The 24,729-nt window shown below is 40.6% G+C and overlaps 1 protein-coding gene across 3 annotated transcripts in view; it reads left to right on the top strand.

Moving 5' to 3' along the window:
- usp24 (ubiquitin specific peptidase 24) overlaps window positions 1-24,729 on the top strand; it is a 213,772-nt gene that overhangs the window by 16,386 nt on the left and 172,657 nt on the right. For 2 of the 3 annotated variants that reach the window (XM_068036963.1, XM_068036962.1), the window contains exons 2-6: window positions 15,047-15,212; window positions 16,050-16,117; window positions 16,506-16,649; window positions 18,673-18,795; window positions 23,890-23,925. In XM_068036963.1, coding sequence (XP_067893064.1) covers window positions 15,047-15,212; window positions 16,050-16,117; window positions 16,506-16,649; window positions 18,673-18,795; window positions 23,890-23,925 — 537 coding nt within the window. Of the gene's footprint in view, window positions 1-15,046; window positions 15,213-15,869; window positions 15,941-16,049; window positions 16,118-16,505; window positions 16,650-18,672; window positions 18,796-23,889; window positions 23,926-24,729 lie in introns of those variants that run through there. The other variant, XM_068036965.1, reaches the window with a different exon arrangement.

The raw sequence follows: 24,729 nt of genomic DNA, 5'->3' as shown, positions 1-24,729 counted from the left end.
GTCTCTATATCCTTTTTTATAACATGGAGATCAGAAATGTGCACATTAGTCTAAGGTTCAATGCAAATTTAACATAACTTTCTTTACTTTTCAGTTCTGTCCCTCTAGAAATGAACCCCAGTGCTTGTTTTTTTTTAAGGCCTTATTAACCTGCATTGCTACTTTGTGATTTTCCTGTTTACTCCTTGATACCTCTGTTCCTAACCCCATTTAGACTCTTGTTATCCAAGCAAAATGTGGCCTCCTTTATTCTACCTTCTAAAATGCAACGGCTCACACTTGTGTATATTGAAATTAATTTGCCATTACACACCCTTTCTGCAAGTTTATTAATGCTGTATTTTTAGCAGTCATGTGACCATATTATCTATGCCCCTCCCCCCAGTTGAATGCTGGCTGCTAATTTTGAAATTGTACTTCCGATTCCTGAATCCAAGTTTTGTTTCTGTAAAACATTAGTGAGTCACCCGAAACAAACTTAGGACACGTCTAAGGATATGTACTTTCATTACTCCTTGTCAATTCTACTCACTTAATGCTACAGTTTTGTCCTATGTAGCCTACCTCTGACCCTCTCCCCTCCTCAGCTAAAGGCTATGTGGCTCTGGATATATGAAGAGTTTGCATTCCACTAAATGGTATTGGCATTTATTTAACAATAGATTTGTCACTGCACTCTTTTTGGCATGTTAAAATCAGTTTGGTGGCCTCATTTCAACAGCTGTTCCATTTTAAAAGGAGTTCTATTCTCTTGGCATTATTGAAAGATTTAATGTTGTAATTCTTTGCCAATAACCTTCCAATTACTAATGGTCCAATCAAATCAATTAACCTGAGATCCATTTCATTGGAGCAGAGCAATTCAAGCAAACACTTATTTAAAAAAAAAAGAGAATTTCTTACTTCTCCGAAGAAGGGTATGCTCTAGAATTGTTAAGTTCACATATCTCATGGAGCTATTGGGAGAGAAAACAATACAATTTTTTTTAAATTTCCAGTTGCATGTATGTGTATATAACAGAGATGTTCTATCTTTCATCAGATCTCATTTATAACTCCGTGGCCTTAGTCCTACTCATATTCACTCTGAATACCAGTTTGGCCACTTTACACATCTAGCTCAATTTTTCCAAAGGTCTCTGAATTATTTGTTGTAAATTTTTTACAAATTACATCACATGGTATATGTACACAAGCAACTACAAAAAACTGTTTAATTCAAAGTGCCAATTTAGTATCTTGCTCAATCAGACTGCAGGACTGAAAGTGTAAGATTGGAATGGACCTCATCTGGCAATTGGCCATTTGAAGGCATTCTAAGCACTTGGTACATCGTGATGACAATCAGCCAAAAGGTTACGAGCAACATGCATAGTAACCATCTATTTTTATCCTTCCAGTAAACAGCCAAGTGTAAACAGAAAGCATAAGTTCGACCTCTTGGATCGGGCTTGCACACAAGGATTTGGTAGATGTGCATGAAATTTCTGATCAGCATCTCTCATTAAAGTTGGTGTGTGAAATCTATGTTGACACAGCAATTCAAAACGTCTGCCTTTAATGCTATCTTGTTCATTATACATGAAATATCTGGTGTACACTATAGAAGATAGTCAGATTTCACTCTCCTCCTTTCTTCTTTTTCCTCCCTCCTCCCTTTTCAGGTGACCTGCCCACTTTCACTTGAAGTTAGATTTTTTTTTTGTATTGATAGAAATGTTGTACTATTCTGGTGGACCTTCTAGCTGCCACTTCAATGGCAGAGGACAGCAAGTTTTAGTTCATTCACAGGATGTGGGTGTTGCTTGCAAGGCTGGAATTTATTGTCCATTCTAAATTACCTTGAGAAAGTGGTGGTTGGCTGCCTTATTGAACTGTGGCAGTCTGTATGGTGAAGATGCCCCCACATTGCTCTTACTAGGGAGTCTCAGGATTTTGATTCTGTGACAATAAAGCAAAGGCAATATATATCCAAGTCAGAATGGTGTGACTTGGAGGGGATCTTGCAGATGATCATGTTCGAATGCACCTACTGAACTTGTCTTTCCAGATGTTGCAGGTCACGGGTTTGAGAGGTGCTGTCAAAGCCTGAGTGAGTTGCTGCAGTACATCCTGTAGATAGTACACTCTGCAGCCACATTGTACCATTGGTGGAAGGAGTGAATGTTTTAGTTAGTGGCAGAAATACCAATCAAGGTGTACAAAATCATGAGAGGTATAGACAGGGTGGTTAGCAAGAAGCTTTTTCCCAGAGTGGGGGATTCAATTACTAGGGGTCACGAGTTCAAAGTGAGAGGGGAAAAGTTTAGGGGGGATATGCGTGGAAAGTTCTTTACGCAGGGGGTGGTGGGTGCTTGGAACGCGTTGCCAGCGGAGGTGGTAGACGCAGGCATGATGGCGTCTTTTAAGATGTATCTCAACAGATACATGAATGGGCAGGAAGCAAAGAGATACAGACCCTTAGAAAATAGGCAACATGTTTAGATAGAGGATCTGGATTGGCGCAGGCTTGGAGGGCCGAAGGGCCTATTCCTGTGCTGTAATTTTCTTTGTTCTTAAGTGGACTGCTTTGTCCCAGATGATTGATTGTCGCTGCATCCATCCAGGTAAGTGGAGAGTATTCCATTGCACTCCTGACCTGTGCCATTTGGGTGATGGGCATTGAGGAGTCAAGAGGTAAGTCATTTGTTGCAGGATAGGAACGTAGGAATTGTTAGATGAATAAAAACCAAGGACCATCTGGTAGTCACATGATGTACTAATTAGTCTACAGTGGACTCACTCGTGAGGTGTGGAAATCCCCAATGCTGGAAAGCTTTCAGAACAATAGTCCAAAGTCATCTGGCCCAGCTACACTCCCCATTTGTCATATCTTGGATTACTCAAGTACAATATCCCGATTATATTTTCTGAAAAAAATCTATCTAATTTTGCATTTGAATGAATCAATACTACCTGCTTCCACCACCTCCTTAGGAAACCCAGCTTTCAACTTGCTATAGTAGCCGCAGCATATATGTGGCTGGTCCAATTGAGTTTCTGCTCAATGGTCGCCCCCAGGATGTTGTCTGTGAAGTACTCAGCATAGGTCATGACATTGAATGTCAAGCAGGTGGTTAGGTGCTCTCTTGTTGGAGATTGTCATTGCCTAGCACTTGTGTGGTGCAAATGTCATTTGCCACTTATCAGCCCAAGCTTGGATGCTGTCCAATTTTTGCTGCATGTGAGCATGGACTGCTTCATTATCTAAGGAGTTGTGAATGGAGCTTGTCAAGAACAAACCCCACTTAAGATTTAATAATGGATCAGTGGGTAAGGTTAAGTAGATGAAAGCAAACATAATTTGATACCCCCGTTCAGGCCTCTTCTATAAATCCATTATTTCTAAAACTTATCTGAACTTGCTTTATTGTGAGGAATACACAAAGCTTCACCATGCTTTTTATAAAACAACCACTTTACAAGCCTTTTCATAATGCTTTGGTTATGCACTTCTGTCATCCTGGTCTTGTGAACTTACAATCCTTTTATAAATATATTCTAGATAATCATCACTTGCTGAAGCAGGGTTGTTGGAGCATGCACTTGATCATGCATGGACTCCACTTTTAACCGTAACATCACATCAAAAATTATTTTGCTCTTTGTTCTTAATTCTTACTGTTCATATCCTGTTAGTTCATTTCTTGTAAATAAGGTGGTATATTACACAGCTTACTTTTTTGTGAAATGGGATGCTCACAATAGCACATCCTTCATCAGTAGTAATTGGTTCCTGAAGACTTAAAAGTGCAGAAAAATAATAGTGCCTAAGTTTTATTTAGGCGTGATAGTTGAATTCATACACCATCCAACTGTGGTCACTTCCAATCCTTTGAAAACTGTTTAACATTCCTGCACCAACATAAGATAATGGGCTTTTAGTTTATTTGAACTACTTAACTCCGTATGTTTAATTCTAAAAGCTGGGCATAAACAAATCAGTTCAAACAGCAAGGGAATTGAGAAGACATTCCCCATGAAGTAAATAACTCTAGTTAATGCTGAAAAATTTGTATAAATTGTCATTTCCCTCTCCCCTGAAAAATGTGCTGACACTTTGAAGACAAATTCTTAATACTAAAATGCAAAACAGTTGGGTCATGGAAACTGGATGTAATCTGGGAATGAGTATTCCATTTGGAATTAGCTTAGAGGTGTTGTTGATTAGCATAATGGTACTTCATTCAGGATTAGAAATCTTATAGAAAGTTTGTCACTCCATTTTTCTTTCGCTCTTAACCCCACTGTAGCTATTACTAAGGCCGCCTGTTCTGACCATGAGCAATCAGCTACCAGCTCATAACATATACTATAATAAAAACAAGAAATGTTGGAACCACTCAGCAGGTCTGGCAGCATATGTGAAAAGAGAAGCAGAGTTAACGTTTTGGGTCAGTGACCCTTCATCGGAACTGACCGGAAACGTTAACTCTGCTTCTCTTTTCACAGATGCTGCCAGACCTGCTGAGTGGTTCCAGCATTTCTTGTTTTTATTTCAGATTTCCAGCATCTGCAGTATTTTGCTTTTATCATAATATATACTACTTCACTAAGGATGCTTAAAAGGCCAGAGTCAGAAGGGAAAGGGTGCAGGAGGAGGTTTCAAACTACTGGTGTAATGAGACTGTGGAGAGATCTGAAGACCATGCATTAAATTTAATGCATTGGGAGCAGGGATGTAGGGCAGCAAAGATGGAAGTAATGGGTCACTGAGATTTACTTTGAAATAGGATTTCTTCAGCTAGGTTCTGCTCAAGAGTTTATGGAGGGTGAAGGATGAAGGATGGGAGCCTAGCCAGAGGACATTGAGCCATCAAAGTCTAGTGGTGACAAAAGTTTGGATGTGGTTAAACAGCAGAGGGCTGAGATAGGTGGGCAAAACGTTGCAATAGTGGACGCAAGTCTTTGTGAGGGAAAGTTTTGGGTGTCGCCACAATGCAAAAATTTTGCACAGCCTTGTTCGGCTTGAATCAAGTGTTCGTGTGGAATTTGTAGTAAGAGTTTATGGTGAGCGTTTTGGATCCTCAGTTAGAAAAAGTTTTGACTCATGATGTGAGGCAGATAGCCTGACAGCTTGGAGGTAGTCATTGGGTTGAGGGATGAGGTCGAAAGGAAAAGCTGGCTGTCATCAGAGGACATTTGAAAGCAAGTTCCATGCCTGTGATTGACAGTATGGTAGGTTAGTATATAAAGTCACTAGAATATGAGGAATGAGAATTTATAGGGATGAAAAAAGACACTCAAAATGGGAACTTGCTGAAGTTATATCTCTGTATCAATCCAAGTAGTTTGAGATGAGCTTCGTAAGCACTGGAATGAAATTGGGGCATTAAAATTGTGTTGCCACTTTTGTGTCAAGTTGACTTACCTTTTGAGTCAGTGTACATCTGAAGCGGCTTGCATTAATGCAAAAGTGGCAGCATAATGGTAGCCAATAATTTTTGGCCTTTTACTGATTTGATTGCTGCTAAGCTGCAGATGCTGGAAATGCTGAAAACAATCAGGTCAGGGAGCATCTCTGGAGAGAGAAATAAGAAATAAAATCTAGCACTAATATAGTGCCTTTCATGATCTCAGGTCCTCGCAAATAACTTTTTATAGCAAATGAGTATCTTTGAAGGGTCATCACAGTTGTAATGTAGGAAACACAGCTGCCAATTTGTACACAGCAAGCTTCCTCAAAGAGCAATGAGATAATGATCAAAAAAATATTTTTTTTAGGTGTTGGTTGAGACATTAATATTGGCCACGGCACCTTGTTCTTCAAAATAGTGCCATGGGATCTTTTACATTAGTTTAATATCTCTCATCTGAAAGAAGGCACCTCCAACTGTGTAGCACTCCCTCAGTTCTGCACTGGAGTGTCAGCTTCGATTGTGTGCTCAAGGCCCTGGAGTGGGACTTGATGTCCAAACCTTCTGACTCTGAGGCAAGAGTACTATTGATTGGAACATTCATATCACCATAGATGCTGTCTCAACTGCTGAATAATTACTGCTATGATTCTTGTAAGAAACATTGGCGCTGGTAATTGACTGCATCTGTTCACATCTTGTAGCTGGAACACTATCTTGCCACCCAACCAGTAAAGGAAAGTGCTCATCAGAAATCTTCTAAAAACACAATCAATGTCATTAATTGTGATTAAGTGTAGCATGCTATTTGCTTTCTGAATTGAAACGTATTTCCAAGATGAGCGTTGGCTACAGTTTTATTTTTCGAATGTGTAGTTTAAAGACCATGGCCTGGAATTTCCTGAAATGGCATAACCAACAGGTTACACTGAAATTTACACTAATCTTCCCATCAGCGAGTTATGCTGAAATTTCCTGAGAATTTCATTGGCATATGCTGGAATGTAAAAACTAGTGTCAAACAAGTGACAGTTGGCATAAGCGTTGAGACCCAACGTGCTTGCAAAATGCAGTCATGGAAGTTTTGTGGATTTTAATCCTAATCATTTGGTGCAGTAAAGATACATTCCAAGGTATGTAAATACATTGTAGATCTCAGGAGAAATTTTTAAAAAAGTCTTTTATATTAAAAAAAAAATCAGAATCTGGCTCTGTTTTTCCTAAAGTTTAGGTGTGAATTTTTACATCCTGTTGAACTGGTGTAAATTCAGGCAAGTCACTTGAGCGGCAGGGTGGGGACCAAGAAAAGATAGCGATGTTGATGAGCATCAGAGGGTTTCAGTGGAGATTTTGCAGAATTGACATAAAAGCTTAAATTTGGGTGTAGTATCAAAGTAGGCATAAGCCACATGTTCCCAAACTTTTTGATCTTTTTGCCTCAAATCTGCATTGAACCATATTTACATCTTTGCCACAGTGCAAGTTTTTAGGAGATCCTGGGCTGATATGTTTACCTGGAGATTTCTTGTTCTCCAAAATATCATTGATGGTCTTGTGTTGTAACACTCTTTCAGCCCTGCAAGTCTGTGCTGGTGCTTTTCTCCACTTGAGCCACAGAGTCTAATCCTTTCACTTGTTACTCAATATTCCTCTTTTCAAACAACTGTCCAAATCACTTCAGAATAATTTTCTGGCAGATCATTCCCTGCTCCAGTCTCCCCCTATGTATAGGAATTTTCTCTATCTTCTTTCAATTCTTTCAGGGATTATCTTAATGCTCTCTTGCTCATCATGAGCCTTCACAATTTTGAAGACCTTCATCAGGTCACCTCTAACTTTCTCAGCTTTAGTGGGAAAACAGTCCCAATCTCAAGTTTCTGTTCATAGTGGTAAGCATTCCTGGTAACATTCTAATCAACGTATGTTTTATTTTACATCTTTCCTATGTTGTTTCTCCTTTGAGGTGAAGATGACCATGTCTATCATGTTTGGTAGGTTTCCAGTGGGTACATAGATGACTGCTAAGGCCAGTCTGTGCCCAGGAGGTTCTGCTGCAAATAGGGCATGATACCGCAGACTATTGTGTTTTGGACGAGCTGCTAGCTCAGGATTTCCTCTCCTTGCATTTTCTCTCAGCCTCTGATGTGCGCGTGCTTTCGAAGGAAGCCAAACCAGTTTTTATTTGGTTGTGCCAGGTGCAGTAATCCTTGGTGAGCTTCTCCCAGTTCTCTGGGTCAATTTCAAAACTCCTAAGTGAAGTCTTGCTATAAGAGCGTACCCCAGACTCAAACTCTCCGTAGAAGATTCACTGGTAAGCAAGTGTCAGGCATTCTGGCTACATGACCAGCCCAACTCAGTTGTGACTGTCTCAATATGGTGTGGATGCTTGGTGAGCACCTCGGTGTCTGGTATTTTGACCTACCATCTGATCTTCAACTTCTGAAGCCAGCTCAGTTAAAAGCGGTTGAGCTTCTTGGCATGATGCTGGTACACTGTACAAGTCTCGCATGTGTAGAGCAGAATGCACATTGCTTTTTAGACTTTCAGTTTGGTATGCAGACTTGGCCCTCTTAGTTCCCAGATTGATGTTTGAAGTCTGCCAAAGACTATACTTGCTTTGGCAATTCTTGCATGTGTCTTGTCATCGATATAGACAGCTCAAGAAAGTGTGCTGCTGCGATAAGTGAATGTATCTGCTGCTGACAGGTTCTGGCCATGGACTGAAACCTTGGGCTTGAGATAGGGCTTTCCTGGAGCTGTTTGGTATGTTACTGCAGTTTTGCTTATGCTGATTGAAAGGCTGAAGTTGTCGCATGCGTTGGAGAACAAGGCCATGCTACATTACATGTTCATCTCTGAGCTGACAACTAGTACACAGTTGTCTCTTCCCCTGCAATCGCAGGAGGTGTAATACCTGCCCATTTACCTCCTCTCTCCTCACTATCCCAGGCCCCAAACACTCCTTTCAGGTGAAGCAGCGATTTACTTGTACTTCTTTCAATGTAGTATACTGTATTCGCTGCTCACAGTGTGGTCTCCTCTACATTGGGGAGACCAAGCGCAGACTGGGTGACCGCTTTGCGGAACATTTCCGCTCAGTCCGCAAGCAGGACCCTGAGCTTCCGGTTGCTTGCCATTTCAACACTCCCCCCCCCCCCCCCCCCCGCTCTCATGCTCACATCTCTGTCCTGGGATTGCTGCAGTGTTCCAGTGAACATCAACGCAAGCTCGAGGAACAGCATCTCATCTACCGATTAGGCACACTACAGCCTGCCGGACTGAACATTGAGTTCAATAATTTCAGAGCATGACAGCCCCCCATTTTACTTTCATTTTTAGTTATTTTTTTCTTCCTTGTTTTTACATTCTTTTTTACATTTTTTACAATCTTTTTTTTTGCATTTATTTCATTTCATCTTAGTTTGTTCAGTTTGCTTACCCACTGTTTTTTTTCAGGTTTGCACTTGCTGCTGTTCAATATTCAGTGTATTTACACCTAATCTGTACTAATGCTTTGTCTTTCAACACACCATTAACATATTGTTTGCCTTTGCTCCATGACGTTTTGGTCAGCTATGTGGCCTGGTCCAATCTACACCTTTTCCTTTGTTATCTCTTGCCCCACCCCCACCTCACTTGCTTATAATCTGTGACTTTTCTAATATTTGTCAGTTCCGAAGAAGGGTCACTGACCCTAAACATTAACTCTGCTTCTCTTTCCACAGATGCTGCCAGACCTGCTGAGTGATTCCAGCATTTCTTGTTTTTATATTATATATTATTAAACTAGTACACAGTCATTGGCAAACAGGAAATAGCGAAGTATGTCCTTGGAGACCTTGATTTTGCTTGGAGTCATCTCGAAACTGACATTCGTGAGGCACTGAGAGCCATTAACAGCTGCATCTTTCCTGTGATGGAATGCTTAAAGCTGCGCACGATGCTCTTAAGATTTTGCGATAATTCAGCAATACATCCTCTACATTTAAAATTAAGGATTTGTTCTACCATTTTTTCTGACTTGATCTTTTTGTACTGTCATCTCTTAATGATCTCTTTACATGTCAAGGTCCCTCTGTTCCTCCACCCCTATTAAAATCTGAACTTAAAGTGTATTTTATTTTCCAGTTCTTCCAGTGTTATTTCACTTTTTGTTTAAACACTGAACTACATCTTCCACCTACCTTGTCGTCCTCCTAGCCCACCTATGTCCTGAAGTTTTTTACAATACTCATCACAATTTGCTATAGCCCCTAACAATTCTTAAATCAAAGTAATTTATGGAAACATTAAGGAAGAGCAACCTAGCACAAACCCATGTGAGACACCACTCATTGCATCTTTCCAGTCCAAAATCTTCCTTTTGCTTTCTGCTATTTAACCATCTTCCTGGCCATGTATTTGCATTTTTAATTTCAGACACTTTATGTAAAACTGGATCAAATAATTTCCTGAAAACTTATATAAACCACATACATTTTATTCTTCCTGATCTTTCTTCAAAGAATTCCATAAAGTTGCTGAAGCACAGCCTGCATTTCAGAAATCCATGCTGAGTGACTGATAAACTCTTCACCAGTGGGCGGCGCAGTGGTTAGCACCGAAGCCTCACAGCTCCAGCGACCTGGGTTCAATTCTGGGTACTGCCTGTGTGGAGTTTGCAAGTTCTCCCTGTGTCTGCGTGGGTTTCCTCCGGGTGCTCCGGTTTCCTCCCACAGCCAAAAGACTTGCAGGTTGATAGGTAAATTGGCCATTATAAAGTGCCCCTAGTATAGGTAGGTGGTAGGGGAATATAGGGACAGGTGAGGATGTGGTAGGAATATGGGATTAGTGTCGGATTAGTATAAATGGGTGGTTAATGGTCGGCACAGACTTGGTGGGCCGAAGGGCCTGTTTCAGTGCTGTATCTCTAAATCAAAAATCTAAATCATTAAATCAAATGGTTAGTTTTATCTCCTGTTCTAAACTCGAGGAGGTAGAATTTCTGTTGGATGCACAATTTGCCTAAAATTGGCCAAACCAACACAAATGATTGCGGAATTTCAAGTGCAAGTTATGTGCAGCGTAACTTGAGTTTTAGTGATCTTTTATGCTTGTTTAAAAAACATCGCTCTGGAAACTTATAAAACTGTCTGCACCCCAGATCCAAATGAGTAGCATGACGGGTTTCCACTAATTGTGTCCGTTGATGACCCTTATAGGAGGCCCTAAATAAACATTTTCTTCTGGTGCAAGGGCACTAATCGGCAAGGTTAAAAGTCTTTAAATATTAACTAGTTAATTTACTAGCAAGTGTGCACCAATGAAATTAGTAAATGGTTCTGTATAGTTTTAAAATCATTTTCAGTTATTTAAAGTAAGTTATCCACAGGTGGTGGACTAGACGCTGATCAAAAATGTTTATTTTTTTGTGATAAGCCCATTTTAAGCTAATGAATTCTGGTACTCCTTTCATCAGGCAGAGGTGGGAGTAGTGAGCCTGCTGCACATGGAATTAACGTGATTGGAGATCTGAACTATTTTGATTGGACCTCATTACCATACTCTAGCGAGCTGCTTGTATATTTGGAGTAGGAATCAGGGAGAGGGTGGGAAATCCAACAGCTCTCTGTAGAGTGAAGCTGGTGGAGTTATGTTGGAGGGCTGTGGAAGGACAGGCATTGGATAAATTGATGGTAAAACACTCCCTTCTGGATCAGAAAGTTGTAACTTCAAGCCCCACTCCAGGACATGAGTGTGAAATTTAGGTTGATACTGCATTATGCACTAAAGGACGTTGAACCTGGGTCTTATCTGCTTGTTCAGGTGGACATAAAAGTTCCCATGGAATTTTCCCATGGCTAACATTCATCGTTCAAACTAACACCAAGACAAAGAAAACTGGCTATTGCTACTTTGGGACTTGGTTGTGCTTAAATTGGATGCTGTATGTTTGCCTACACAAAACAATATTAATTACATTCAAATAAATAAAACCACTGACTGAAATGCTTGGGGACAACCTGAGAATGTGAAAGGTTTCACAAAATTTTAAATAAGCAGTTTTGATAATTTCCTAATTGTTCAAGGTTGCACATTAAGTTTGCATTTAAAGTTTTGCAAAGTCGATGGTGTGTTTCTTGAATTCATTAATGTTGCAACATGAATTCTCAATTTTTCACTCTCTGTACCCTGAGGTAGGTCAGTTTGGATTGAATTTGCTGGTGGAACTATGGTAAGGAGAACAAAATCTTAAGAGGTATGCTGCTGGTAACTTTTTAAAAAAAAAAGCAATAGGTAAACCCACCTTAAACAAAAAAATCATTGAATGATGCAGCACAGAAGGAGGCCATTTGGCCCATTGTGCCTGTGCTGGCTCTTTGAAACAGCTATCCAATTAATTAAACTTCCCTTCCCTTTGCCAATAACCCTGCAGATATTTCCACTTCAAGTATTTTATCAAATTCCCTTTTGAAAGTTAATATCATGTCTGTCTCCACCAACCTTTCAGGCAGTGCATTCCAGATCACAACAGCTCAACATGTAAAAAAAAATTCATCTGTATCTTGTCTCGGGTTCTTTTGCCAAATCTGTGCCCTCTGGTTACTGATCCCAATACCACTGGGAACAGTTTCTCTTTACTTCTGTCAAAACACTTCATGGTTTTGAATATCACAAGTCTTTCAACCTTCTCTGCTCTAAGGAGAGCAACCCCACCTTTTCATGTAACTGATGTCTTGCATCCCTGATAACATTCTAGTTATTCTCTACTGCATCCTCTCAGACCTTGACCCTCTTCCTAAAGTATGTGCAGAATTGGGTACAATAATCCTGGTTTACATTTTATTATAAATTTTGGACATGTTTTCCTTTCCTCGTGACACTATAAGGTAATTTTTTTCCTGGCTCTGTGATGAAAGTGCAGAATTGAGAATCACTAACAGTCATCAGCATACATGATTTGTGGCACTGCAGATTTTCCATTGATTTTAAATCAAATCATTGAGAAATGCAAATTGAGTGCAGTGACTTCTACCATACTTCTGTTGAGTGAGGCTCCATGTTGGCTTTGGAGGCTTGCAAAATTTATCCGAATGTACAAGGCAGCTACAATGCGAAATTATAAAGACCCAGATTTTGCAGTTAGTGATGAAGTGATGGAATTATACATTTTACAGAGCAAAATAAAGATTGGGATTTACACTAGAAGCTGAAACATCATAAACTTAAATAGTTAAAACCGATGGAATTTTTCTCATAATGGACAAACTTGACTTTTCACAAATCTAAAATTAGTTTTTCAGGGCAATAGAGGTTGTTGAGCAGTAATTGTGAACTTAGTATGCTGTTAAAAACCCAGTTAAACCTCATTCAACAAAGTGTAATTTTTCAAGAGCTTTTGCAGCAAAACTGGTAACATAAAAGCCAATTCTAGTGATTTGCTATAGATTCCTATCTGCGGGAACTTCAACAGCACACCCTGTGGAGGAGCAGGGTATCACTGACAACAATTTCCTCGTTTACCTACCCAAATGTGGATGCCAGAAGGCTGTCAGTTTCACAGTTGTAATGACGTGAACGCTGACAGTTTCACTATCATTACAACTGCAAAATCCCGACTAGTATTTTTCCAGAGCATGTAGCACCACGTGGTAAAGGCCTGCTACCCGACCCGCACCTGACGGGACCCGACGACGTGTCGGGATCAGGTCGAGTTGCACTTCTGGGTCCAGCATTCGGGCTCGGGTTGGGCCGGCTCAGACACGCTTCATCACAGGTAAGTGGCTCCAATGTTAATTTATTTCTTGGACTAGAAAGGTGTTTTGTTACAGTTATTTTAAGCTTGTGCATATCAACAACAAAGTGAAAAACGGAAGGTAAGTTATATGATGGTTGGGTTGGGCATGCGGAAAAAAATGGAAGGGGTCGGGCTGGGCCAGGCTCGAGTTGGATGTGGTTCTGTCGAGCTCGGGTTGGGTTTTTTCTTTGCAGACCCGAGCAGGCCTTTACCATGTTGCCTTGAAATTCCCTTATTAATTAATAGGGCTTTCCACTTCTTTCAGCACTATTTTGGTGTAATTGATTTGTATGAATAGGACTGTTAAACTGAGTTGTTTCTGGGATGTGGGGGGTGGGGGGGGGAGATGAAAGATGACGAACATCGTGTATAGCAGGGTATTCAAAATGTGGGCGGAGGCTCACATACTTTCCCTGAATGTTGTCCATCCAGCCTGCTAAGTCCATACGACTCAGTCCTCTTGGTACTTAAAATGATTCATTATTTTTCTTGTCTGAATTTTGTTCACCAAGGGATTTGGAAAGGAAGTTGCCTCATTGGATAAATCCAGTATCAGAACACCAAGATATATTGGAATCAGCAAATTGAGATATATTCAAATGAATGGAAACATGGAATCGAGCTTTATATGTGATTACTGAGGATTGTTGGCATGCACCTTTGTGTCCCACAGATGAAAGAGATTGGACACCTTTATGCAGTTTTCTTGAGGCTTCCTTTGGTTGAGATGTTTGCTTGTATATGGAGGTTGAACTTGCAAACATGGCTGAAAACCATTTAATTCATGTGCAAAGATTCATTACAGAGAGTATTGGTCTTGTATGTGTGCTCTGTAATTGCAACTACAGCTCCCATATGTAGATGCAAGTCCTTTGCATCAGATCTTTGCAGACCAAAATTACTGAATATTAATGTCTGACATTTAAACTTTTAATCTAGCTCTTGTTGCTGCTAACTTTGAAAGTTGTGTGACTAATGGTTCTGATAAAACAGTCTTAGCTTAATTTATCAGTTAGTTTGAGTCTCCACAGTATAGATTAGATATGGTTGTGATTTAGAGATGACACTTAAAGTAATGACTACTTGAAAATTGAAAGTACAATGAAGTTTGGGAGCAATCCAAAAAGTGTGCTTTTATTGGATCTGTAACAAGTATTCCAAATTTTATTGCAGGTTTTCAGACAGGGTATAACTAGGGCTTGTAAAATAAGCCTGAATTGTGATGCACATGCATCAAAGCAATATACAAATTAGATTTAGAAGCAATGGAATTGCGTAGCTTGTGTTTTTGCAAAATTATGAAATTATGGATATTTAGAGCAGAAGTTATGCATTCTTGAATAAATAACATTGACCTTCACTCCATTCCACTCCACTAGTGTATTGTTTTTCCTTTCTGACATTGTTTTGTGTGTGTGCAAAGACCCTTCTCATTCTGTTTGGTGTTACTGCTGTCTCATTTGGCTTAGACTAAATTGTTTCAAGTGGGTGGGGAAAATTGCCCAACCAAGGTAGTTACTGAAAGATGCTCAAGGTGGTCCCCTGTAAGGTGGCAGACTAATCTATGGTGCATGGAGGTTGAAATGCAAAATAATGAGGAATGCCCTAAGCATGAAGGGTTATCTTGACATGTCTTTCTAACTATTCAGATAAGAAAAAAGTAATCCTGAGTGTGAGAGAATTATAATTAATACTTTTGTTAATTGTTTAAAATGGAGATAAGAACTGATTTTTTTTTTTAACACTGAATGTTTAGGTAACAGCCGAAGCTCGCTATATATGTTTCCTGGTGAGACGAGGAAGGAAGCATTAGAAAGGATATTCATCTGTAATGGTTAATTTGTGTTAATTCAGATTTCTTTTGTTGTTGCAGAGGAGCAATGATGAGAATGGAAACTGTTCAGGGAGCATTGAATTTCCCACCACAAATCTTTATGAATTGGAAAGTCGTGTGTTTACTGATCACTGGTCCATCCCTTACAAACGTGAGGAATCATTGGGCAAGTGCCTGATTGCATCCACGTGCCTAGCACGGCTTGGTAAGTACCACAAGAATTCCAGGAGCCAAGTTACAGCAGCTTGTCTGCTTTCCTGTGCAGGTGTGGACCAGAAATATTTTGATTTCTAGCACAGACCAAATATTATGGGGAATGCGAATTGAGGAAATGGGGACAGAACAGGCATTTTCTTGACCGTGGCATCACCCAATATACAGATAGCCTTCATGTTACAGAAAGCTGATTTGGATTGTGGGATCAAAAACAAGCAGCGATGTTGTGGAGAATCTCCTCTACACATCCCAGGGGCAGACTTTGGCCGTTTGCCATGTCTCAGGATAGGGGGGGATGGTGTGTGTGGTTGAAGTGACTTGAACATTTTCCTACTTCAAAGATGCTATATGAATTACAAAGCTGAAATCTCATCTTTCTCAATCACCTTATCAATTTGCTATGTCCTTCCATATAAATTTGCCAAGGTAACCCTGGAAAACCTTTGTTTTTATATGGGAATGCAATGTCTTTGGACAGAGGAATATATCCAAGCAGAGCTCATTTAGTTGTGACACTTAAAGTACCCTTGCCACAAAGAAATCAAAGGTGGAATCACCCTGAGATTATTTTTGCATTTAACTTATTATAGAATGGCAGAGGTCTAGGAGCAAGCCAACTACCTGGTGATGGAAATGGGACATGGTGGAGAAACTTGTTATGTTTAGTATGAGAATCTGTCCTGAAATGGTACATGGGTTAGATTTTAAAGCAGTCAGGTAGGTAAGAAATTCCCATATTTGTTCCTGTTATAGTGACCAATTCTGTGGCTACCAGAAGTTTTTGTTTTCCCTACCTCTTTCTGACTTTTGTGTCTGATCATTGCAGGTCTTGCTGATGCTGATGAAAATTGCAAACGATTTACAGACCGATGTATGCCAGAAGCTTTTAAAAAGGTAAAACAAGCAACTTAGACATTCACAGATAATCAGCATAAAATGATTGAGTATACTTCGTAAGTCTGTTTGAATTTTTCTAATTACTTTGTAAGAGTGTTTTCAGGGTGAGAAGGAAAGCTGACCTGGTGGTGCACCATATTTGTGTGCTCTGAGTATAGGATCACCTTCAATGATATGAAACCAGAAAATATTGTGATCAAGTACATGAAAGTCTTGATGATTTACTGAATTTTATTTCAGCTGTTGAAATTGCACTATAGACTCTTTAATGTAACGTAATATAATGTAATTTGTCATTCAATGTTTTATTACACTCAACAGCTAAACATCCAAGGAATGTAAATAAATTAAAGGCTGATTTAATCATGCTTGGTCTTTTCTACAGTTACTAACATCAAGTGCTGTCCATAAATGGGGTACTGAAATCCATGAGGGAATCTACAACATGGTGATGCTTTTAGTGGATCTGGTTGCAGAGCGAATCAAACAGGATCCAATTCCCATTGGCCTTATGGGAGTGCTCACCATGGTATGTAGTATCTATAAACATATGCACTTTGATTTTTCTGCTGGGTTTCTCGAGCAATTCGCCAAACCAACACAGAAAATTGAGGAATTTGAAGTGCAAATTATGCCCAAGTTTCTGCATCTTTTGTGCGCCTTTTTAAAAAAAAAATGACACTACAAGTGCAAACTGGCCATACAAGGACACTAATAGGTATGTCTTAACATTTAAATGTGTCTCTAATTTACTAAGAAACTCTGGTTCTGTGTAATTGGTTCCGTGTAATTTTTTATAAGTCGTTTTCAATTATTTAAAATGGGGTTAATCACAGATGGAGATCGAGACTGACGAACCATTCTCCGCTGCATTAATAAAACTTCATGTTACCACTCTTAAATATATCAAGGAATCTTTTTTAATGCAAACTTTCTTTTTCAAATTACTTCTAAAGCACTGTCCAATTATGCTGGTCCATGGAAGATTTAACATTTGGCGATATCCAAATGTGTTTGAGCGGAAACTTGGTCCATAATTTCACTCGGAAACTTGGTCCATAATTTCACTCGGAAACCTAACACAATTTGTTCCTGCATTGCTGATTGCGCCTAAAGCAGAAACTCTTGGTCCTGATGTATTGTGTTGTGATCTAGTACTTTTTAGGTCATAGCTTATTTGCAGATGACGCAAAACTTGGGAGTATTGCAAATTGCGAGGTTAGTGATAAACTTCAATAGGATATAGACAGGCTGGTGGAATGGGTGGACATGTGCTGGATGAAAGTTAATGCAGAGAAATATGACTGATTCATTTTGGCAGGAAGAATGAGGAGAGGAAATACAAAATAGAGGATACAATTCTAAAGTGGGTGGAGGAGCAGAGGAACCTGGGGATATATGTGCACAAATCATTGAAGGCTGAAGGGTCGGCTGAGAAATTGGTTAAAAAGGAATGCTGGGCTTTACAAATAGAGGAATAGTGTGCAAAAGCAAGGAAGTTATTATAAACCTATATAAAACACTGGTTCAGCCTCAACTGGAGTATTGTGTCCAATTCTGGGCCCTGCACTTTAGGAAGGATGTGGAGGCATTAGAGAGGGTGCAGAAAAGATTCACGAGAATGTTTCCGGAAATGCGGAACATCAGTTGTGTGGATAGATTGGAGAAGCTGGGGCTGTTCTCCGAGAAGAGAAGGTTGAGAGGAGATTTGATAGAAGTGTTCAAAATCAAGACAGAGTGGATAGAGAGAAACTGTTCCCATTGGCAGAAGGGTCGTGAGCCAGAGGACACCAATTGAAGGTGATTGGCAAAGGAACCAATGGGAACATGAGGAAAAAACTTGTTTACACAGTGAGATTAGGACCTGGAATGCACTACCTGAGAGTGTGGTGGAGGCAGATACAATCGGGGATTTCAAGGGGAATTGGATAAGTAATTGCTCGTGAAAAGAGAGAATTTGCAGGTTACAGGGAAAAGATCGGGGGAATGGGATTAGCTGAGTTGCTCTTGCAGAGAGCTGACATGGGCGTGATGGGCTGAATGGCTTCCAGTTCTGTAACTATTCTAGTCAATTAGAAATATTCCTCAGTTGGGTTCATTATCTTTCTAGGAGTATGTTGAAGTTACTTTTTTTCCTCTTTGTTGATTATTCCTTTAAAGTTCCGCCATCAGCAGAATGTGATATTTTAATTGCTATCTGTAAAATTTTGAGGATCTAAACAGTGGTATGTCCTTTCTGCTATCATTACAGTTACTGCGTGCAACATGAAATTGGTTTTTCATTATGTAGTAGGAAAATCTGATTCGGGTTACCCTCTTGATGTGCTACTTTTCAGTCAAATGCAAAAGAATATAGATGAAAACGTGCTGAGAATTGCACACAGGTAGTGGTGCCAAAAAGAAGGAAGTAAATGGAGGATTCAAAGAGAATTTATTTTCAGTTTTAGTATTAATGTTCCCACATTTTGCCACTTAAGATGGTGGTTTGTTGCATTTTAAGTGGCTCTAATTCATATTTCACAAGAAATATTAACCATTGTTTGAATTTCCAGGCTTTCAATCCAGGCAACGAATACCATTTCAAGAACCGAATGAAAGTGTGCCAGAGGAATTGGGCAGATGTTTTTGGAGATGGCAAAATGTATGCCATTTCACCACCAGCCAATCTACAGAAGGTGGGTTGGGCAGTGTGTGAGGAGTTAAATGTTTGTATCTACTCAGACATGAGCTCTTACTTGGTGCTGTTTGGTACAGAATGCCACTCAATCGCAATATCAAGGCAAATACAAAATATGTGAATGACTATTCATTTTGACTATTTTTGAAGTTAATATTTGTGAGTATATATCAGCATCTCAGTTGTGATGCTTCTTGGCCTTGCAGTCGGTTGCATGAATTCTTGTGTCTGTGCTTAGTTGACCAAGTAAAACCAAGGTGAACCTCTGAAGGACTATTAGTCCATGGCATGATTCTTTTGACTTCTAGGCCTCCTGCTGTAACAAATTGAAGGCATGGCAGGACCAAATGGGTGTAGTAGCGTGCCGGTAAGATTTCCATCCCTCGTGTAAGTTGTCCTTCCCATGCTCTGCTATATGTGGAGGTGTGGAGTGATAGCTTCTATACCTTTCTGTTATCATCCCGCGTTTCCTTTAGGATATCTCGATTCTTCAAAAATTGTAGCAATATAAAGTATGAAAAGCAGAAGTATGTCCTGTCTGGTTGGGCAGGGGGCGGGGAGGGGGGACAGTGTGGGGGATGAGGAAAAATAGAGTATGTAGAATAATCTTGTCAGCTATGCAACTGTGCATTGACAAGTGTTCTTAGGGACAGTACAGATTTTGGGATAACTGGAAACGGTAGCATAATGGTTACTGGACGAGCAATCCAGAGGCCTGGACTAATGATCTGGAAACATGAGTTCAAATCCCACCATGGCAGCTGGGGATTTTAAAATCAGATAATTAAATAAATGTGGAATAAAAAGCTAGTATCCGAGACGGTGATCATATAACCACAAGATTGTCGTTAAAAACCCACCTGGTTCACTAATAGCTTTTATAGAAAGAAATCTGCTGTCCTTACCCGGTCTGGCCTATTTGTGACTCCAGACCCAGAACAATGTGGTTGACTCTTAACTGTCCTCTGAAATTGCCTATCAAGCTGCTTAAGCTGTCAAGGTTACTCACTGCCGCCATCTTGAGGTAATTAGTCTTGAACAATAAATGATGGCCTTGCCAGTGACACCTACATCCTGTAAATGAATGAAAAAAGACTTTATTCTTTTGTCTGGCACTTAATTTAACACTCAATTATTGAACAACATGCTGTGGTGTTATATTTATTTTATTCAGTTTGGCAAGCACATTTAGGGTAATCCTTAAACAGGATTTAGAATTGCTTCTGAAAATTGTGTATCTGAGTTTCATATCACTTTATCTAATGCTGAATACTTGTTCTCTTGAAAGGAAGCATATCACAAATGATGCTCACAAATCTTCAGCATTGATTGCGGTGCAACAAACCATTAGATGGTCCAAAGCAAAAGGGTAATTGGCTGGGTTTTTGAAGGTTCGGATTTTGCTGTTATAATGCCAAAACTGTCAGCATTCACTGTCACTAGCCTGTGAAACTGGCAACTTCTGGTGTCCACACATACACAGTTAAACATGGAAATCCTGAAGTTGCTATGAGTGATTCCCTGCTCCTCCATGGGATGCGCTGTTGTAGTCCTCGCAGACAGCAATCCACTGAACTGATGCGAGGTTCCCTTTTTATGCTGTAATATCACTGTTTAACACCCCCCACCAGCCCGAAAACATTACACTTCGTTAATGAGGCATAACTGGATTTTTAAAAGGGTACGAAGTTCATATTTACTGTTGAACAACCTCTCAGGTCCTGGAAAGCTATTTGTGTAATGTCAAATTTCTCTATTATGATACCGTAGTTTTTAATGTAACAAATGTTTTAAGTTTATGTTGTGTCAGCTTCTAATATGTCTCGATTTTTATTTCACTCTCTGTAAATGTGACACATTGAAGGATAGTAGTGCATTTTACTTCCTGGTTTGCTGTCAGAGAATTATTCAATGTGATTGGCTGCTTATCCTGTTTAATAACATTACCGTTACTAGACAGTGCACCACCCGTGACCTCTACCACCTAGAAGGACAAGGGCAGCAGATGCATGGGAACATCACCACCTGCAGGTTCCCCTCTAAGCCACACACCATCCTGACTTGGAACTATATCACCATTCCTTCACTGTGTTGCTGGGTCGAAATCCTGGAACTCCCTTCCGGATAGCACTGTGGGTGTACCTACCCAACATGGACTGCAGCGGTTCAAGAAGGCAGGTCACCACCACCTTCTCAAGGGCAATTGGGGATGGGCAATAAATGCTGGCCTAGCCAGTGACGCTCACATCCCATGAAATTAAAAAAAAAAAAGATGCCTGGAGATCCCCTTGACTTGGTGATCCTTACCACAGAGATCGCTAGAACTTTGTGGGTATCTTTCTTTGAGGTTGGCGGTGAGTGCCAATATATTTTATGTTCCTTAGCTAATCATGAGCCAACAAGGAATGTTGCCGCTTATTCTGCTTGTTCGATGGCCACATGATGTGTTAACATTTACTTGTCAGCTGCCTTATACTGCACCTCTGATTTCAGCAGGGTTGTGGGATATGGTTTGAACCCCACCACTGCTTGGGGGCTTGCGGGTTACTACTTTTCAGTGTTACTTGATGAAATGTGATGAAGCATACATAAGGTCTTGGCGGCTGAAGAAAGACGAAGCTTTGGAAGAATATCGGGAATGTAGGACCAATCTGAAACGAGGAATTAAGAGGGCTAAAAGGGGTCATGAAATATCTTTTGCAAACAGGGTTAAGGAAAATCCCAAAGCCTTTTATTCATATATAAGGAGCAAGAGGGTAACTAGAGAAAGGATTGGCCCACTCAAGGACAAAGGAGGAAAGTTATGTGTGGAGTCAGAGAAAATGGGTGAGATTCTAAACGAGTACTTTGCATCGGTATTCACCGAGGAGAGGGACATGACGGATGTTGAGGTTAGGGACAGATGTTTGATTACTCTAGGTCAAGTCGGCATAAGGAGGGAGGAAGTGTTGGGTATTCTAAAAGGCATTAAGGTGGACAAGTCCCCAGGTCCGGATGGGCTCTATCCCAGGTTACTGAGGGAAGCGAGAGAGGAAATATCTGGGGCCTTAACAGATATCTTTGCAGCATCCTTAAACACGGGTGAGGTCCCGGAGGACTGGAGAATTGCTAATGTTGTCCCCTTGTTTAAGAAGGGTAGCAGGGATAATCCAGGTAATTATAGACCGGTGAGTCTGACGTCAGTGGTAGGGAAGCTGCTGGAGAAGATACTGAGGGATAGGATCTATTCCCATCTGGAAGAAAATGGGCTTATCAGTGATGGGCAACATGGTTTTGTGCAGGGAAGGTCATGTCTTACCAACTTAATAGAATTCTTTGAGGAAGTGACAAAGTTGATTGATGAGGGAAGGGCTGTAGATGTCATATACATGGACTTCAGTAAGGCGTTTGATAAGGTTCCCCATGGTCGGCTGATGGAGAAAGTGAAGTCGCATGGGATCCAGGGTGTACTAGCTGGATGGATAAAGAACTGGCTGGGCAACAGGAGACAGAGAGTAGCAGTGGAAGGGAGTTTCTCAAAATGGAGACGTGTGACCAGTGGTGGTCCACAGGGATCTGTGCTGGGACCACTGTTACTTGTGATATACATAAATGATTTGGAGGAAAATATAGGTGGTCTGATTAGCAAGTTTGCAGACGACACTAAGATTGGTGGAGTAGCAGATAGTGAAGGGGACTGTCAGAGAATACAGCAGAATATAGATAGATTGGAGAGTTGGGCAGAGAAATGGCAGATGGAGTTCAATCAGGGTAAATGCGAGGTGATGTATTTTGGAAGATCCAATTCAAGAGTGAACTATACAGTAAATGGAAAAGTCCTGGGGAAAATTGATGTACAGAGAGATTTGGGTGTTCAGGTCCATTGTTCCCTGAAGGTGGCAACGCAGGTCAATAGAGTGGTCAAGAAGGCATATGGCATGCTTTCCTTCATCGGACGGGGTATTGAGTACAAGAGTTGGCAGGTCATGTTACAGTTGTATAGGACTTTGGTTCGGCCACATGTGGAATACTGCGTGCAGTTCTGGTCGCCACATTACCAAAAGGATGTAGATGCTTTGGAGAGGGTGCAGAGGCGGTTCACCAGGATGTTGCCTGGTATGGAGGGCGCTAGCTATGAAGAGAGGTTGAGTAGATTAGGATTATTTTCATTAGAAAGGCGGAGGTTGAGGGGGGACCTGATTGAGGTGTACAAAATCATGAGAGGTATAGACAGGGTGGATGGCAAGAAGCTTTTTCCCAGAGTGGGGGATTCAAATACTAGGGGTCACGAGTTCAAAGTGAGAGGGGAAAAGTTTCGGGGGGATATGCGTGGAAAGTTCTTTACGCAGAGGGTGGTGGGTGCCTGGAACGCGTTGCCAGCGGAGGTGGTAGATGCGAACAAGATAGCGTCTTTTAAGATGTATCTAGACAGATACATGAATGGGCAGGAAGCAAAGAGATACAGACCCTTAGAAAATAGGCGACATGTTTAGGTAGAGGATCTGGATCGGTGCAGGCTTGGAGGGCCGAAGGGCCTGTTCCTGTGCTGTAATTTTCTTTGTTCTTTGTTTCTGTATTGTACAGTTTCCATCTTGTATTTAATCACTTGGTGCCAAATAGAAATGCCATACTTAAAAGAATTAAATGATGGGGTTTACTAATTGTCCACAGGGAAAGGCTCTTGAAATTGAGTATATATGATCCAGTAACAGCTGAATTTACTTTGTCCATGAAGCTATATTTTCTAGTTGGCTAACTTTTTTCCCCACTTATTTACGGAATGTGGGTGCTGCTGGCCAGGGCATTATTTATTGCCCATCCCTAATTGCCCTTGGGAAGGTGGTGGTGAGCCACTTGCTTGCCGTTCATGTGGTATGAAAATACTGCCACAGTGCTATTGGGGAGGGAGTTCCAGAATTTTGACACAACGATGGGGAAGGAATGGCGATATATTTCTAACTCAGGATGGTGTGTGACTTGGAGGCGAACTTGGTGATATTCCCATGCCCCTGCTGCCCTTGTTCTAGATAGTATAGTTTGAGAGGTTGGGGGCGATATAGTGTGATTATAATTGTTGAGAGATCTCTGCTTACTTTCATCTTTGTTTTTGCAGGAACCTCATGGATGGCTCATAGATCTGGTTAATCGGGTAGGCACTACACTTATTTTACACCCATCCCACCTCACTTTTTTCATTTACTTGTCAGATTGCAAAAGAGCCTAGAAGATCCTGTACAGATATTGTCAACAATCTAGTGTTATTGCGTTGTTTGTTCTTGTATAATAAATACTGCAGTAGATGAAAAAGGTCATGGAAGGCATTAGGGAGAAAGGGTGTACAAAACATTCTGACGCGTACAGGGAAAGAGCAGGATAGGGAGAACCATAAAATCAAACTGAAAGGTCAACAAACTGAGAGGCAAAGAGAAAAAGTATAAGGGATAGAATGGAAAATATAAAGTATTCTTTAAGTATATCAGGAGCAGCACCAGGAGTACTTAAAAATGAACTGTTCACCTGGTGAAGCTACGACATGACTACATGCATACGGAACAGGAGAAGCAGCATCCTATAGACAGAGCTAAGAGATCCCACAACCAATGGATGAGATCAAAGCTCTGTAGTCCTGCCATTATTCAGTTGTGAATAGTGGTGGACAGTTAAACAACTAACCGGAGGAGGAGGAGGCTCCATAAACATGCCCATCCTCAATGATGAGGAAGCCCATCACGTCAGTGCAAAAGACAGGGCTGAAGCATTTGCAACCATCTTCAGCCAAGTGGATGATCCATCTTTGCCTCCTCCTGAGGTCCTCACCATCCTAGATGCCAGTCTTCAGCCGATTTGATTCAATCCATGTGATATCAAGAAATGGCTGAAGGCACTGAATATAGCAAAAGCTATGGGCCCTGACAAAATCTTGGAAGTAGTACTGAAGACATGCTCCAAAATG

The sequence above is a fragment of the Heterodontus francisci genome, chromosome 8 (genome assembly GCF_036365525.1).
Source record: "Heterodontus francisci isolate sHetFra1 chromosome 8, sHetFra1.hap1, whole genome shotgun sequence".
Lineage (NCBI taxonomy): Eukaryota > Metazoa > Chordata > Chondrichthyes > Heterodontiformes > Heterodontidae > Heterodontus > Heterodontus francisci.
This window is presented reverse-complemented; position numbering and strand designations above follow the sequence as displayed.